Genomic DNA, 14,455 nt, shown 5'->3' with positions numbered 1-14,455 from the left:
GGGCCGTCCACAGCCGGACTTATGGCCGCGGATGGGCTGCCGTGGACGCAAATGGTGGCCGCCGTAGCAGCCGCCATTTGCGTCCTTCCAGGCTTTTGTGATAGGCTACGTAAGTATTTACGTAGCCTATCATGGCATGCCCAAAAACAAAAACAAAAAAAGGCGTACGCAAATGGCAGCGGCTACGGCGGCCACCATTTGCGTTCTCTATTTTTCGCCGTTTAATCCTACGTAAATATTTACGTAGGCAATTACGGTGGGGAAAAAAAGGGAACCGCAAATAGCGTAGTGGGCGCTATTTGCATTTCTTTCTTTTTTCTGTCGTAAAAGCCTACGTAAATATTTACGTAGGATAAAACGGCGAAAAAAAGAAAATGCAAATAGCGCCCACTACGCTATTTGTGGTTCCCTTTTTTTTTCACCATATTTGCCTACGTAAATATTTACGTAGGATAAAACGGCAAAAAATAGGGAACGCAAATGGCGGCTGCCGTAGCTGCCGCCATTTGCATAAGCCGTTTTTTTTCCCCTCTTGGCTTGCTGTGATAGGCTACATAAATACTTACGTAGCCTATCACGGCAAAGACCAGAATGGAAATGGTGGCTGCGGCAGCCGGTTGAAGGACCAGCTGCTGCCGCTGAAGCTGCCGCTGGAGCCACCGCCGTCCAGAATATCTGCCCCAGGTAAGCTTCATCCTGGGGGGAATCCGCGGGATGGCGGGGGGGGGGTGGCAGGCCGTTCCGCCACGGATTTCAGGGGGCCGAATGCCAGTGCATTTGGCCTCACTGAAATCCGTGGCAGAATTCTCCACCATCCCTAGCAGTAGTTGTCTAATACGGTTGGGTCCAGAGTGGGCTTCTTCAGGAGTAGCCACACTACTGCCTCCTTAAAGACAGCAGGGACCACCCCTTCCTGCAGGGAAGCATTTATCACACCTTGGACCCACCCAGTTATACCTCCTCGGCTAGCTTTTATCAGCCAAGAGGGGCAGGGATCAAGAGGGCACATACGTAGTTGGTCACATTACTGCAAGCACTTTGTCCACATTGTCAGGCAGCAGGAACTGGAACTGATCCCACAAAATTGGGCAGATGGTGGCATCAGACACCTCAACCTCAACTGTGATAGCAACAGCATCAGGTTCGCTGTGGAGACAAGCGATTCTGTCCTTAAGGTGCGATGCAGCAGGTCCTCGACAGGGCCAGGGCCCCATTTGCTGGGGAGGGTGTTAACAACTCCCAAACCATCTGGAAGAGTTTTGCTGAATGGCTACGCGAGGATGCAATGGAGGCAGCAAAAAGGTAGGGAGGAGGAGAGGGAGGGAGGGAGGGAGGGAGGGAGGGAGGGAGGGAGGGGGAGAGATACACTGAGTATTAGGGACTGTTCATTCACTCACATGCTAAGGATCCTGTAAACAAAGAATTAATAATCCAATAATATGAATAAACTAGGTCACTATAGAAAGAAATTATTACCCCTCTTTAGATGTTTATTTACACAATTAATCTTGCTATGCTTACTCATCCCCAGTGACTTCTAGTTGGCAGTAGGTCACATGTACGGATTGGGAGTTATTCATTTGATTGGCTTTTATATTGATTTATGTTCCACATAGTACATTGTCATGTCTGTAGCTACCTCTTGCATTGCTTGATGTTTACTTCTTCTCTTTGTATTCTAGGTATCTTTTTTTACTCACTTAGAAGACCACTTCATGCATCTAACAATGTAGGCTCTGGCTCATAGAATTATACCACAACAAATGAGTTACTCTTCAAGGTGTAACAATACTGCTTTTTTGTTTTTTGGCTGCAATAGACTACAATGCCTACCTCTCTAGAATTTTCAGGGGGAGTTATTGCTATCTGGTTAACAAGAACATAAGAGCTATGACGGATCAGAACAAGGGTCCATCTAGTCCAGCATTCTGTTCACACGGTGGCCAGCCAACTGAACTGCCCACGGAAAACCCACAAGCAGGACATGAGTGGAACAGCACCTACATACAGATGCAGGTGTAATGATTATGCAGGGACAATTCCAGCTTCTGATGGGTGAACTAACACCTGTATGTTTTGGAATCTGGCAGCTGATGTACGATTCTAGCATTATAAGCTCAGGCAAAAGCTCTCCTGTATTATGAGCTTTCAAAACATCTGTCAATTTGTGTACATATACATAACGTATCACCAAAATGCATCATGGGAATGTGGCATGTGTAGTATGATATTCTTTTTCCATTGCTGCGTCACAGGGCTATGCATCATCATGACACATCCTTCTCTGGTGATTCTGAGGATGTTTGAACAGACGTTTTTCATTTCCTTCAATAAATAAGGGGTTACAGTGAGTAAGATCCGAGCATGTGCCAAGGTGATGGGTTTGGCTCCTTGGTCACGCTGACCACAGAGGACCTCACAGAAACAGAAAAGAGGAATGAACCTGTGAGAAATCTCAGTTTTAATTATGAAAAGGTTATAGTCTCATTAGATTAAGTCAGGGCTAATTGTACATATAGAAATCATGATTCTAGATTCCATATATGGACCAATCTTGAGTACTGGCAGCATCATGCGTTTCAGCTCAAAAACTGCTTTTTACGTTAGAGAGAACCGGGAGCACAAAAGCTAATTGTTACCAATGCGACTTTAACAAATTAGAAGTTGTCCAATTGCTTGAATACTCTCTGTGGAATGATGGTGGGAGCAAAGAATTTTCAGGGGGTACCCCACAGAGCTGGGGGAAAAAAAATGCAGAATGTGCCTTGGCTGTGGCCTTGATGACAAGAAAGAATCCTCCTGTTCCATAGTTTGTTTTCTTCCTACTTCATCCTATGAAGAAACAGCATCAAGTACTGTTATAAGTAGGGACAGGATGCTGGTTGCATGGAGTTCACCTCCTCCCCCCAAAAACTTTAGAAGTCACACTGATCACTGCCCCGCTCCCCGCATCCTAAGATTGGAAAGGAATGCCAGGAGTGTTTTCCTATTTCCTCTAAAATGTTCTGTGAGTAGCATATTGTAGCATTCCTGCTGTTTGTTTGTGACATATAATGCTCTGGATTGCATAAATGGATTAACAGAAATGCTGCCTCGAGGTATTTGATGACCATTTAATCCGGGGGTGGAAAACTTCAGGCCAGTGTCAAATCTGGCCCTTCAAGATCCAGTCTGGTCCTCTGGGCATCCCAAGAAGGCCACATCTCTTCTCTCCAACCACCAACTTTTGGTGGTTTCCTGACTTTCGTGCAGTTTCTTCTCTTCTAAGATGTGGTTACTGGCAGTAAGAGCTTTAAGATAAAATATGATGGCCTTGTGGGTATCTTTGGTATTTTGGCCCCACATCTTTTGCTTTTGGACTTGCCCACACCCACCATTGCAATGTGCCCCCCCCCCCCCGAGCTTCTCCAAAATAGAATTCAGCCCTCGGGCTGAAAGCAGTTCTGCACTCCTGATTTAAGCCCTTCGTTCTCTGATTTTATGAGCAGAATGTAGCAAGTTCCTTAGAGATTTTTCTAAACGATCTTTGCCAATAGGAAACCATTTTAGGGAAGGAGGAGAACCATTTTCCTTTTATAAGCTTAAAATATATTTTAATTTTTTTTCCCATTTTTGCTTCTCTCTACCCTTCTTCAAATATAGACATGGGATGTAGAGCTGGAGAGATCGGCACAGTCCTGGGCTGAAACATGTCTTTGGGAACATGGGCCTGCGAGTCTTCTTCCATCCATTGGACAGAACTTGGGAGCACATTGGGGAAGGTACAAAGAGAATATCTGTTACAAATGTTTTCCAGTAGTGTGAAATGTGATTCCTTGGCTAAATGTGGTAGAAATTATCTCTGTTGATAGTAGCAGCAGCAGCAGCAGCTGTTCAAATGATTTTGGCATTTCTTTGGTTCTTGTTTGTAGATATAGACCTCTAACATTTCATGTCCAAGCATGGTATGATGAAGTGAGAGACTTTAGCTATCCTTATGCTCAGGAATGCAATCCTTATTGCCCCTATAGATGCTCTGGGCCTGTGTGCACTCATTATACACAGGTGGGTATGAATTTTTTAACTTTCCAATAGTAAGCTTATGTTCATCATTTTGATGTAAGATATTTCAGGAGGATTGAAAGTTGCTAGAAAATATGAAGGTCATAAAACATTCACTTTGTGTGGGAATATTTCAAAACTTGTACTAAGGCCTAATTCATGCAACCTTTTATTCTCCCCCCCCCCCCCCCGCCGCACATCTTTTTAAAAAACTTATATCAGTCTATGTATCTCTTGTCTTTTTTTCCATATGGGCAGAATGTGCACACTGAAACTGTCATGTGAAGTACATGGTAATAGTATGGATGTCTTGGATAGTATCAGAAAAACTACACAGCTTCTTGTGTACATCAGTGATTTATTTAATGCATGTAACGGTTGATCCATAGGGCAGGTTAATTATTTCCTGAAATGAATTATGTAGCCTGCTCAGATAGCAGACACATGTGTGCACTGGAGTACTCAGACGGTTATAGACTGAAGTGCTGATTTGTGAGTACGGTAGAGCTAGGAAACTTAATGGGCTGGGGCTGAAGGCTGCCCTCACAATGGATCTTCCCAATCTGTTCCTCTGCCTGGAAACCCCTTGCACTCCTCAAAAAATAAGTAAATAAATAAAATAAATAAAAGTCTCCCAGGAGGGCCAAGAACGCCCCCACTTCAACAGTGTGGGTTGTGTTGGAGGGTCTGAAATAGGAAGGAGAAATTGCCCAAAATTTGGTGTAGTGGGGGAAATTGGGTGTATTTGGGGCAACCCCCTGCCACTGCAGTCCCCCATTATATAACCACGCTGTACAGGTCCCCTTGACCCTCTTGAGAAACTTTTGAGAGATCACAGGGGAATAGAAGGGACAGGAAAGATCTGTTGCATGAATAGCCTTCTGCTAATGAAACCTTTGGATCCAATCCATACTGTGAACTGATAAATGCTCTGTCTGCATGCATTGTCAGGGCCACTTACTTGGAGACTCTACTAGATTGAGAAAAAAGAGGCAAAAACTTTCCATACACAATACTGGAAATTACTGGGCAAATGCAGTAATTCTCAATCAGATGGAAAGTAAATGTCTATGTTGATTGACTCATAAATACTCAAAAGCTGCTAAAATAATGAATAAAACACGTGACCAATTATATCAGAATTATAATGCTTGTCAATTTTTGTTTGTTGCACAGAAAAACCTGTTTTTCTTCAGTGTGTTATGAATTCAGTTTTAAGAGAAAGTATAGAATTTAACATGTTGTATTAAATTCAGATTTCATTTTAAGTAGGGTTATTTAGTAAAAGTGGCTGTTAATAAAATTGAATTAAAAAAAATAAAAAACATTATTTAAATTACAATGTTTTTTAAAAAGGGTGGGATCCAGTGAAGCTTTTCTACTGATGGAACTGCTTCTATCAGTGGAACAGGGAGGCTGCAATTCCCTGTCCACCCCTGCAACTCCAAAATCTACTCCATTCTGTTTTTAAGAGTAAAATACAATGGGTTGATTCCAGATTTAGTCATACTTAGAGTATAAAATAAATGAGACTTAGTGTTCTCTAAGTATGAATAAAGCTGGATCCAAACCCATATTTTTATGCAATATCAAGGATCATAACTACCTTCTTTTAATGGTATTGACAGAATATATAAATCAGTAGAATGCCATCATAATCTACTTGTGTTAGCCACAGATTTGCCCTAGGATATTCAGTGTTCAGTATATCAGTGAATGTTCATTGAGATCCTTATATTAAACCTGCTCTCTATATTTGAGTGGAGTATGCCTGTAAACATTTTTGTGTAAGGGGAAATCAGATGTTGTTGCTTTTTAACTTTTAGAGATTGTATTATTATACACACTTGTTTTTAGTTTGAATCAGGTGTTTAACCACTTTTTGTCTTTTTGTCCTCTAGGTGGTATGGGCAACAAGTAGCAGAATAGGTTGTGCTGTTAACTTGTGCCATAACATGAATGTCTGGGGACAAATATGGCCAAAAGCAATTTACTTGGTCTGCAATTATTCTCCAAAGTAAGTATGTATTTGATAGACAAATGGGCTAACTACATGATATATAGAAAGATGTATAAAAGAACCCCAATACCTTTTTTTTTTTTTTAAATAACTGCTATTCGGGGTGTGTGTGTCAGTTTGGACTAGAGTAATGTTATGAGGGAGTGCTTAATTCTCTCCCTACCTATTACTTCTCTATTCCAAATTCTCCCCTGTCCCAAGCTGCTTCACCCCATAAGGGTCTGGATATGAGTGTGTGAAGGTTTCACATCCCCTCTCCTCACCATTGCTTGTTTACCCCAAATTCCACCCTCTTTCATTTATTTTCTAAAAGCCCTGGGTGCTCAGACCTGTGTGATCCGTCACATGGGAGCTGGTCACAGAACAGCTGTTCCCACATGCCTGTAACATGTACCCTAACCCTGACACCCACAGTTATTTAGAAAGTACAAAGCAACGTATAATCCACTAGTTAATGTTGGAGAAAACACAGACTGAATTTTCTGTTTCAGGTTTCTACAGCAGTGTGTTGCATTGTATGTAATGGAGCTTCAATACAGTGTAATGTGAATACATTTTAAATTTTGAGAGCTGCAGCAAAATCTGTTATAGTCCAAAATCACAACATTCCAGACATTCTCTAGAAATGGCCAGCTCTGTTTATGAACACAATCTGCTCATTTGGTAACTGATGATTAGAAGGGATCTTATTGTCAGCAATTCAGCTGAATTATGATGATCTTCCATGGTGGTAAATAAGGCTGCACTCAGATACATTCTTTCTTGGCTTTGGAACAGCATGGGCAGGATGTGCCAGCTTTATTTATTTATTTATTACATTTCTATATCACCCAATAGCCGAAGCTCTCAGGGTGGTTCCCAGCAGTTAAACAATATATAAACGTAATGGACAGATTTATCTGACTACTTCCAAGGAAGAACCTCATCCTCCCATTTGTACCTAAATCAAGAGTTTTCATTAAAGAGAGCCCAACTTCATTAGGGAGCTTTAACCGCTTTTATATATATATATATATATATATATATATATATATATTCTACACTAGTCAGTTTAAATTCACATATCCACGTCTTATACACATGTGCAGTTGTGTTTTTTTTTTTACCTGGTTTCCTCTCACAAAGCTACATATTTGCTAAGGTTGCCACCTTTTTTCTGAAAAGGCTTTTACCTTTTAACAACTGCGTGCAGGCAGAAATCCAACAGATGTAGTTTGGTCAGGCATGGACGTGCAATGGTGAAGAATGCTTCAACTCTTGAATTTCTGCCCACCATAAACCTGTGGCACGCATAAAAGCCCTCTCAGAATAAAATGTGACAACTTAACTATTTTCCTGGGTATATATCATGCCCCATTTCAGACAAAAGAGTTGCCTACTTTTTGATGGAAGAATCTCTGTTTTCACTGCTGAGTGGTAAAAAGTAGTAAGTAGCCTCTCTCATCACAATGCTACCAAGATGGTAGGTCTATGCCTGTGGGACTTCTTTCTGCTGCCTAGTTAATAAAAACTTAGAATGGGAGCCTCTCCCCTTTATCTTAATAGCTGTACCAGAACCAGTCAGAGTTATCTTCCATCGTGTACACAGGTGATACTTCTGTTTTACACTAGTGCTTTGTTTCTGAAAGTGGGACCATCAGGTTGACACCAAATCCAGGGCTGAAGAAAATAAAAATTATAAATAAACCACATTAAAATGAAGATGTATCTAGAGAACAAATTATGCCAGTGGAATGGCCACTATGTCATATACCTACAGGGCAGGGATAAAACACAGAACCAGAAAATCCCCAAACTGTGGGAAAATGGTAGACATGCTCCTTCCACCAGCACCTGTGGAAACACTGCCAGAGCCCATCAGTTAGCTATGCCATTTAGCTTGGGCTGATAGGGACACACCCCTAGTACATTCTCCTACATCACAGGACAACACCCAAAATGACACCCCCAAACCCCCACTCCATGAGCCCCAGTAGCAGAGGCAGCAACGACCCCATTACTTCCAGTCCCCGGGCATTCCTTCAGGCTGCGGTCAGAGTTTCCTTATGCTGCTCACAACCACTGCTTTGGAGCTCAGCACAGACAACGAGAAGGAAGGCAAGTACACACAACACAGCATCACCATTGCTCCCTTGGCAGGGTGCCCACAGAAACAAGGGTTCAAGACCCCATGGGGGGGGATTCTTTTGCCAAGCAGTCAAGAGGAGCGGCCAGAACACTCAACAAAGGAAGCCACAGCCACACACTGACAGCAACAGCCTGAAATAGGGTGCACAGTAGGCATTTGTGAGGAGGTGAGAGAGAAGTGGGAGTGAGGGGAGAAGAAGTGGAGCTACCGGAGTGCTCAGCCAGTCATCATATATAGCCTCCCTCACATGTGAGGAGCGGGAGACTGCAGTGACTGAGGTTATACAAACTCTTTCCTTTCCCCCTTGGGGGTTGTAGTGGAATTCTGTGTGACAGCTTCTTGTACTGTATGCATCCGGTTGTAATCCTCTTAGGCAAAAGTATTCATGACACTGGACAATGATTAGAGCAGAGTGCCTGACCTTTGCCAACAGAGAGCTTGCCTGCAAGTGGGGAAAGTCCGGGGTAACGCTTGCTGGAACTTGCTGGATTCAACTAAGTTCAGTGATGAACTTAGTTCACAGAGATATTCAGGCTCTGAAGAACATTCTAGATTTCACGTGGAAAATATGTGATTTTGGAAAAAATCAATTCTGCTAAATTGTTTCCAAAACAAAACCAAGCTATTTTTCAACCACTGGAATACACTTAAAAACTCTGTGGCATCCAGCAGTACCTTGAACTGTGTGGCAAATACATGCTCTATTACTTTCATCATATTTTTTGTCTGTTGATTGGGAATAATTGGATTCCATTGAAGACAAAATAACAACCACCATAGGAGAAGGTGCTTTCCTTTCAAAGAGGGAAGCACTAACTTCCCCACCAGAGCTCCAGCCAATTCCTACTGGATTATTGCACTGTGGAGCTACCTTTGAAGAGTCTTTTGAAACTTACTTTGGTCCAGAATGCAGCTGCAAGGATGCTGGTGGGGACTTGCTCATGAGATTAAGTTATACCATTCTTGCAACAACTGCATTGGTTACTAGTTTGTGTCTGGGAACAACTGAATGTTTTGGTGATTACCTTTAAAAGACCTAAATGGCGTAGGTCCAGGAAGCCTTGAGGCCTTCCTCCTCCCATATCATCCTGCTGGCTCCCTAATTTCTGATGGTCCCTTGTTGTGTTCTGTCTATTGTGGAAGCACAATTGAGCAGGACAAGAGGGAGGCCCTCCTCAGTGGCCGAGCCCAGACTTTGGGACACCTTGTCTGGTGAACTATGGTTGGTCTCCCTCCCTCCCTATTTTCAGCCACTCATCGAAGAGCTTTTTATTCCAGCAAGGCTTTTGTTTTGTGAAACAGACAACAGTTTTTGATAGTTTGGTATTAACTGCTGTTTTATGGACTGTTTTGTTGTGAGCCACCCTGAGTGGTAAATTTGCACTAGAAGGGCAAGCTAGAAGTGCATTTATTGCTGTTACATTTCTAAGTTAATAACATAAGTATCAAAGTTTGGGAATCTTGGAAAGGCATTGCAGACCCATATGCAGCTTTATGCATGGGTGTTCTCTACAGACATTCTAATGAATCCATATAGATTAGTCTATTTTATTATGCTGACGATGTCCCCCAAAGCTTCCCTCCCTTAGATAGTTGCCCAAGCTAGCTACCTACATATCACAAATGAAAACTAAAGAATTATTTAAGCCCTTTCCCTTCTCTAGAATACAGACTAATTCCCTAAGGTACAGGTGATGAACCGTTTTCAGCCTGACAGAAGTTCAACCCCTTCTTACATTTGGAGAGCTCTTGGGGGCCACGTTCCAGTGGTGGGTGGGGCCAAAGGCAAAAGGTCCCAAAATACAAAAAATAACAGTGTATTTTAGCTCAAAGCTCTTACTACCAGTACCTAGCTTAGGAGAAGCTTTTCAGTCTTTTAGAATATGTAAAAAAAAACCAAACCCTCCATAAAAGCTGGGAAACCACCAAACGATCAGTGGTTGGGTGTAACAGGTGGAGCCAGGGGAAGGGACCTTGGCTACTTAGAGAACATTGGGTTGGGGTCCCAGGCAGGCCAGTTTTGGTCCCCAGGCTGAGATTCTGTACTTCTGCCCTAAGGAGTATACAACCTAATCTCCCCTCTATTTTCATTAGGAAAATACTGATGCCCTCAGTTTTGCCCATTATCCACCTCAGCTCTCATTTGCGAAATCCACCAGTTCCTGCTGCCTTTACCGGTGGTGAAGCAGGATCAGTAATCTTCCAACCCTGCTTCCGAGGATCCGCTATAACTACAGATAATGTTCTCCTGTTTACCAAAGCCATTTATTGTGCCTATCGATCAATAAAATCATGCTTCAAAAGCCCCCAATGGCTTAACTATATCTATCTCTGCTCCCTACCAAAGGGTTTTTTAGTGCAGCCCTTTGGTGGTTCATCTTCAGTTCACGACATACATTGCAAACTATAGCTGCTGCTAAGACACCGGACAGGAAGGATGACTGCTGTCATGCTTCTAGGTGAAACAAATAGCCCCAGTGGGTGAGAGAGAATTACACTCAAAAGCACAGGTGCTAGATGTGTCTTTATTAAGTCAGTGGTGGTCCTTTTTAACTGTGTAAAGCAGAATATTTTTCATATTTCACTAAATAGCTTTTTCCCCCTCCTAGGGGCAACTGGTGGGGGCATGCTCCATACAAGCATGGTCGCCCATGTTCTGCATGTCCACCTAGTTTTGGAGGAGGCTGCAGAGAAAATCTTTGTTATAAAGGTATGTATTCAGCAAATTAGAATATGTCTCTACGGCTGACCTTGCACTTTTCTAGATGTTGTAGGCTGTGAAAAGGAAGCTTCTAATTTCACGGGGAGTCCTGTGCATTGGGCAAGGCTTATTTTTCGTGTTTTTTGCTCTATGCAAAGGGACTGTGTTGGACATAAAAACATAACTGATCATAGTTTTTAGAATCTGATAGGTCATCGTTTTCCCTGTACCATTAACTCAAATGAGCTATGTTCTCAGCTTCTGAATTCATCTAGTAATGGAAATGGAAATAACTGTGAAAAGCAAGGTGGCTAGGTAAAATTAATTGCATCCTGATTTTAAAAAATCAGAAAACTTAATAAGCAATTGTTGATTTCTGTCTTCTCATATTCAGAATTTACTTAAGCACCTTTGTATTTTGGCTTACAATTCTTGGGCTTTAGCAGTTTGTACTTAAAAGGCTTTTGTAAATAAAACCTGAAAATAACTATATTATTCCATCTTGTGAAAAACAGTAACATTCATGCAATTAATTAATTGAATGATAGTGTTTTTCACAATGTCTCATTTCTTAAGACATTAAGAAATGTCTTTGGTTTACTCTAATTCAAAAACTTCTGAACTCAATAGAAGCCCTTTCTAGGCATTCAGCCTGAGGATAATGTGGCATCTCTGCCCCCTGATCTATATGTATTGATTAGAATGTTGGTAGAGAGTCCCTGTACATATAGCTGTACATATGGAGGGCTCTCGCCCAACATATGTGGTTCATTATGATATAGACATCATAATGAACCACATATGTTGGGCAAGGAGCCAGCCACTGTGATGCTGCCCCATATATGTTCAGTATCCCCCTATTGACAACCTGAAAAGGACTTGATAATCTCTCATAGTTTCAGTAGCTTTTCATTTGTTTCTTGATAGATTGGCTTTTGTTTGTGACATTCACTTACTGCCATGATTAGATGAACCCTACTATAAGACAGTGTTTGGTAGCAAAAACAATCATCATAACCGACCCGCTATTAAACATTTTAAAGTCCCATTGATTTCAAACGAGATAATTATTCATAAGGGTACCTAGAAGTGTTTAAGGCTGCAATTCTATGAAATAGCTCCTGAAGGTAAAGTCCTTTGAACTCAGTGGAACTTATTTCCAAGAAAACATGCACAGGATTGCTCTGTAACTTTGGCTTCATCATGGCTAGTAAAGACACATCTAACATTTATGCCATTTTCAATTTATAGTCATTGGCCTTGTTTGCACATAATGACAATCTATTGGTTGCTTAAACTGTGAGTTGTCAGGCACAAGCAGGAGTGCGTGAGTGTGGTGATGTGCTCCTGCTTTCAGTTACCAACCTACGATCACCCCACAGGTTAACTCTGGGTTGTTTAACCCCCAGATAACTCAGAATGTCCAGGTTCGGACGTTATGCTAACAAACTATGAACAGGGCGATCATAGGTTGGTAATTGAAAGCAGAAGTGAGGAATGCACCAGAGGCAGTGCACTCGCTCGCTTCCACTCACCCCCACAAATTTGTGGGTTAAATAATCCAGAAATTGACATGATGTGTGAACTAGGTCATTGCATTAAGTCTGTTGTGGAAAAATAATAATTAATGTATTTGCTACAACAGAAGGTTCTGAAAGGATTTACTCTCCAGAGATGGAAACCAATGAGATTGAACGGCAGCAGTCGCATGTCCAGGGTACATCACAAAATCAATTAAGGCCACATGCAACTGCCCATGATGATGGTGAAAGAAATGAAGTCATAAGCAAACAACAAATGTGTAAGTAAAGTTCCTTTTTAACATGTTTTATTTGTTAATTGGATCCCCAAACATCTTGAAACACTGCAATCATACTGGCTGCTTTTTCCTCAGCTCAAATGGTTTCCTGTGAAGTACGGTTAAGGGACCAGTGCAAAGGAACAACTTGTAATAGGTAGGATACACTTCACAGTTTATTCAGAATCCCTGAGACCCTATGCATGTTATCTAAGAAAACCTATTTTCTTGTCGATCATTCTTAGATCAATTTCTGGTTTAATCTTCTAGATATGAATGTCCTGCTGGCTGCTTGGATAGCAGTGCCAAAGTTGTTGGAAGTGTACATTTTGACATGGTAAGGATAACTGCAATTCATATTCAATGTAGCACTGTTGATTATATTTTTTTTAGCTTGGACGGCTAGCTAATGTGTATTATCACTGACAAAACATTCAGTAAACAAAACTTGCTTAAAAGTAAGCTACATTTCTGAAGAGATAATTATTTGGTTTATACACACCTGCATCAGACTTTACTCATTAAATATCCTATGGGGGGACCATAGGATATTTCGAATTCCTGGATCTGAGGTTGAAGACAGCCCTCCATCCTCAGACCCAGGAATCCGAGCTCCCCACCCCTTCCCCCTTGCAACCAGCATAGACAGAACTGCACCAGCTGCCTCTCCAAACTTGCAAAAGTGACCTTGGAGAGAAGGGAAAGGGGGCATGCTGGTGGGCAGGGAGGGGTCTGGGGCGGCCGGGTTACAATGTATCCTCAGGCCTCCTCAGCCTTTTTCTGCTCTGATGCACCCCAGCTAGATGGGTGAAAAAGCCTGCCTAGCCAAATTGCCTCTGCTGCTCCTCCTGCACTGGATTGGGTGGCCATAATTCTCTGAGTTCAGAGGCTTATGGCCATCCCAGTAGGATTGCGCCCTAACTCATTCTGAGATGGAGATCTATTTAATTGACACCTCATATATAAGGTAATCCACAAATTTAGTCAGGGTGGCATATCATCTTTGACATCATCTGCTAACCTACCTGCTAATCTAGCAGGTAATCTACCTGCTAATCTGCTAACCTAAGACAGCATGAAACTGAAGGTGGCATACTTATGGCTGCCTTCCAGAAATCCAGATTTAACAAAATACAGGTATTTTCTTTGGAACTGAAGTATTCCTGCCTTTAGAAATATGGGGGGGGGGTATAATTGTTTTATAAATGTTAATTTCTATTTCTGTGGTTTTTCTTTCTTAGCAATCGAGCATTTGCAGAGCTGCAATACATTATGGCATTCTAGACAATGATGGTGGTTGGGTTGATGTTACCAGGCAAGGAAGAAGAAATTATTTCATTAAGTCCTATAGAAATGGAGTTCAGTCAATTGGGTGAGTAAAAACAGAATTATCTCTGACAAATACAGATCTTAGTTATAAGGTTTTTAATATAATATATTGTTTGGGTAATACAAATAAAAAAAAATATTCAAAACCCATGTAAAAACTGTATATCTCAAGAATTATATTGTTTCATCTATCATGTAATACTAGTCACAATTTACTGTTGAGTTGAGTGATGACCTAATAGCTACATAGCTTGAGTATCATTCAAAAAACTACATCAGCAATCAGGGTTTTCAGGATTCATTTGGCTCCCCCCAGTGTGTATTTTATAGTTTCTGCTAGCCCTTGTACATTGTGTGGGACCTTGTCTTGTTGAATGGCACAGAGGTAATCTGAATCTCTACATTGAGTCCCAATAGATGGAGGGCTCTGAGATCTGT

The 14,455-nt window shown here is 41.7% G+C and overlaps 1 protein-coding gene across 1 annotated transcript in view; it reads left to right on the top strand.

Annotated features, from left to right (window-relative positions):
* Positions 1 to 14,455, top strand: part of CRISPLD1 (cysteine rich secretory protein LCCL domain containing 1) — a 56,634-nt gene that overhangs the window by 29,184 nt on the left and 12,995 nt on the right. The window contains exons 3-10 of the mRNA XM_084848037.1: positions 3,643 to 3,761; positions 3,912 to 4,044; positions 5,943 to 6,058; positions 10,799 to 10,899; positions 12,536 to 12,691; positions 12,785 to 12,845; positions 12,959 to 13,025; positions 13,930 to 14,060. Coding sequence (XP_084704163.1) covers positions 3,643 to 3,761; positions 3,912 to 4,044; positions 5,943 to 6,058; positions 10,799 to 10,899; positions 12,536 to 12,691; positions 12,785 to 12,845; positions 12,959 to 13,025; positions 13,930 to 14,060 — 884 coding nt within the window. The remainder of the gene's footprint in view (positions 1 to 3,642; positions 3,762 to 3,911; positions 4,045 to 5,942; positions 6,059 to 10,798; positions 10,900 to 12,535; positions 12,692 to 12,784; positions 12,846 to 12,958; positions 13,026 to 13,929; positions 14,061 to 14,455) is intronic.

The sequence above is a fragment of the Heloderma suspectum genome, chromosome 4, assembly GCF_057233095.1.
Source record: "Heloderma suspectum isolate Gila_16-S chromosome 4, 16-S_ref, whole genome shotgun sequence".
In the NCBI taxonomy this organism is placed as follows: domain Eukaryota; kingdom Metazoa; phylum Chordata; class Lepidosauria; order Squamata; family Helodermatidae; genus Heloderma; species Heloderma suspectum.
The sequence above is the reverse complement of the archived record's forward strand: the minus strand, read 5'-3'. Positions and strand labels throughout refer to the sequence as shown.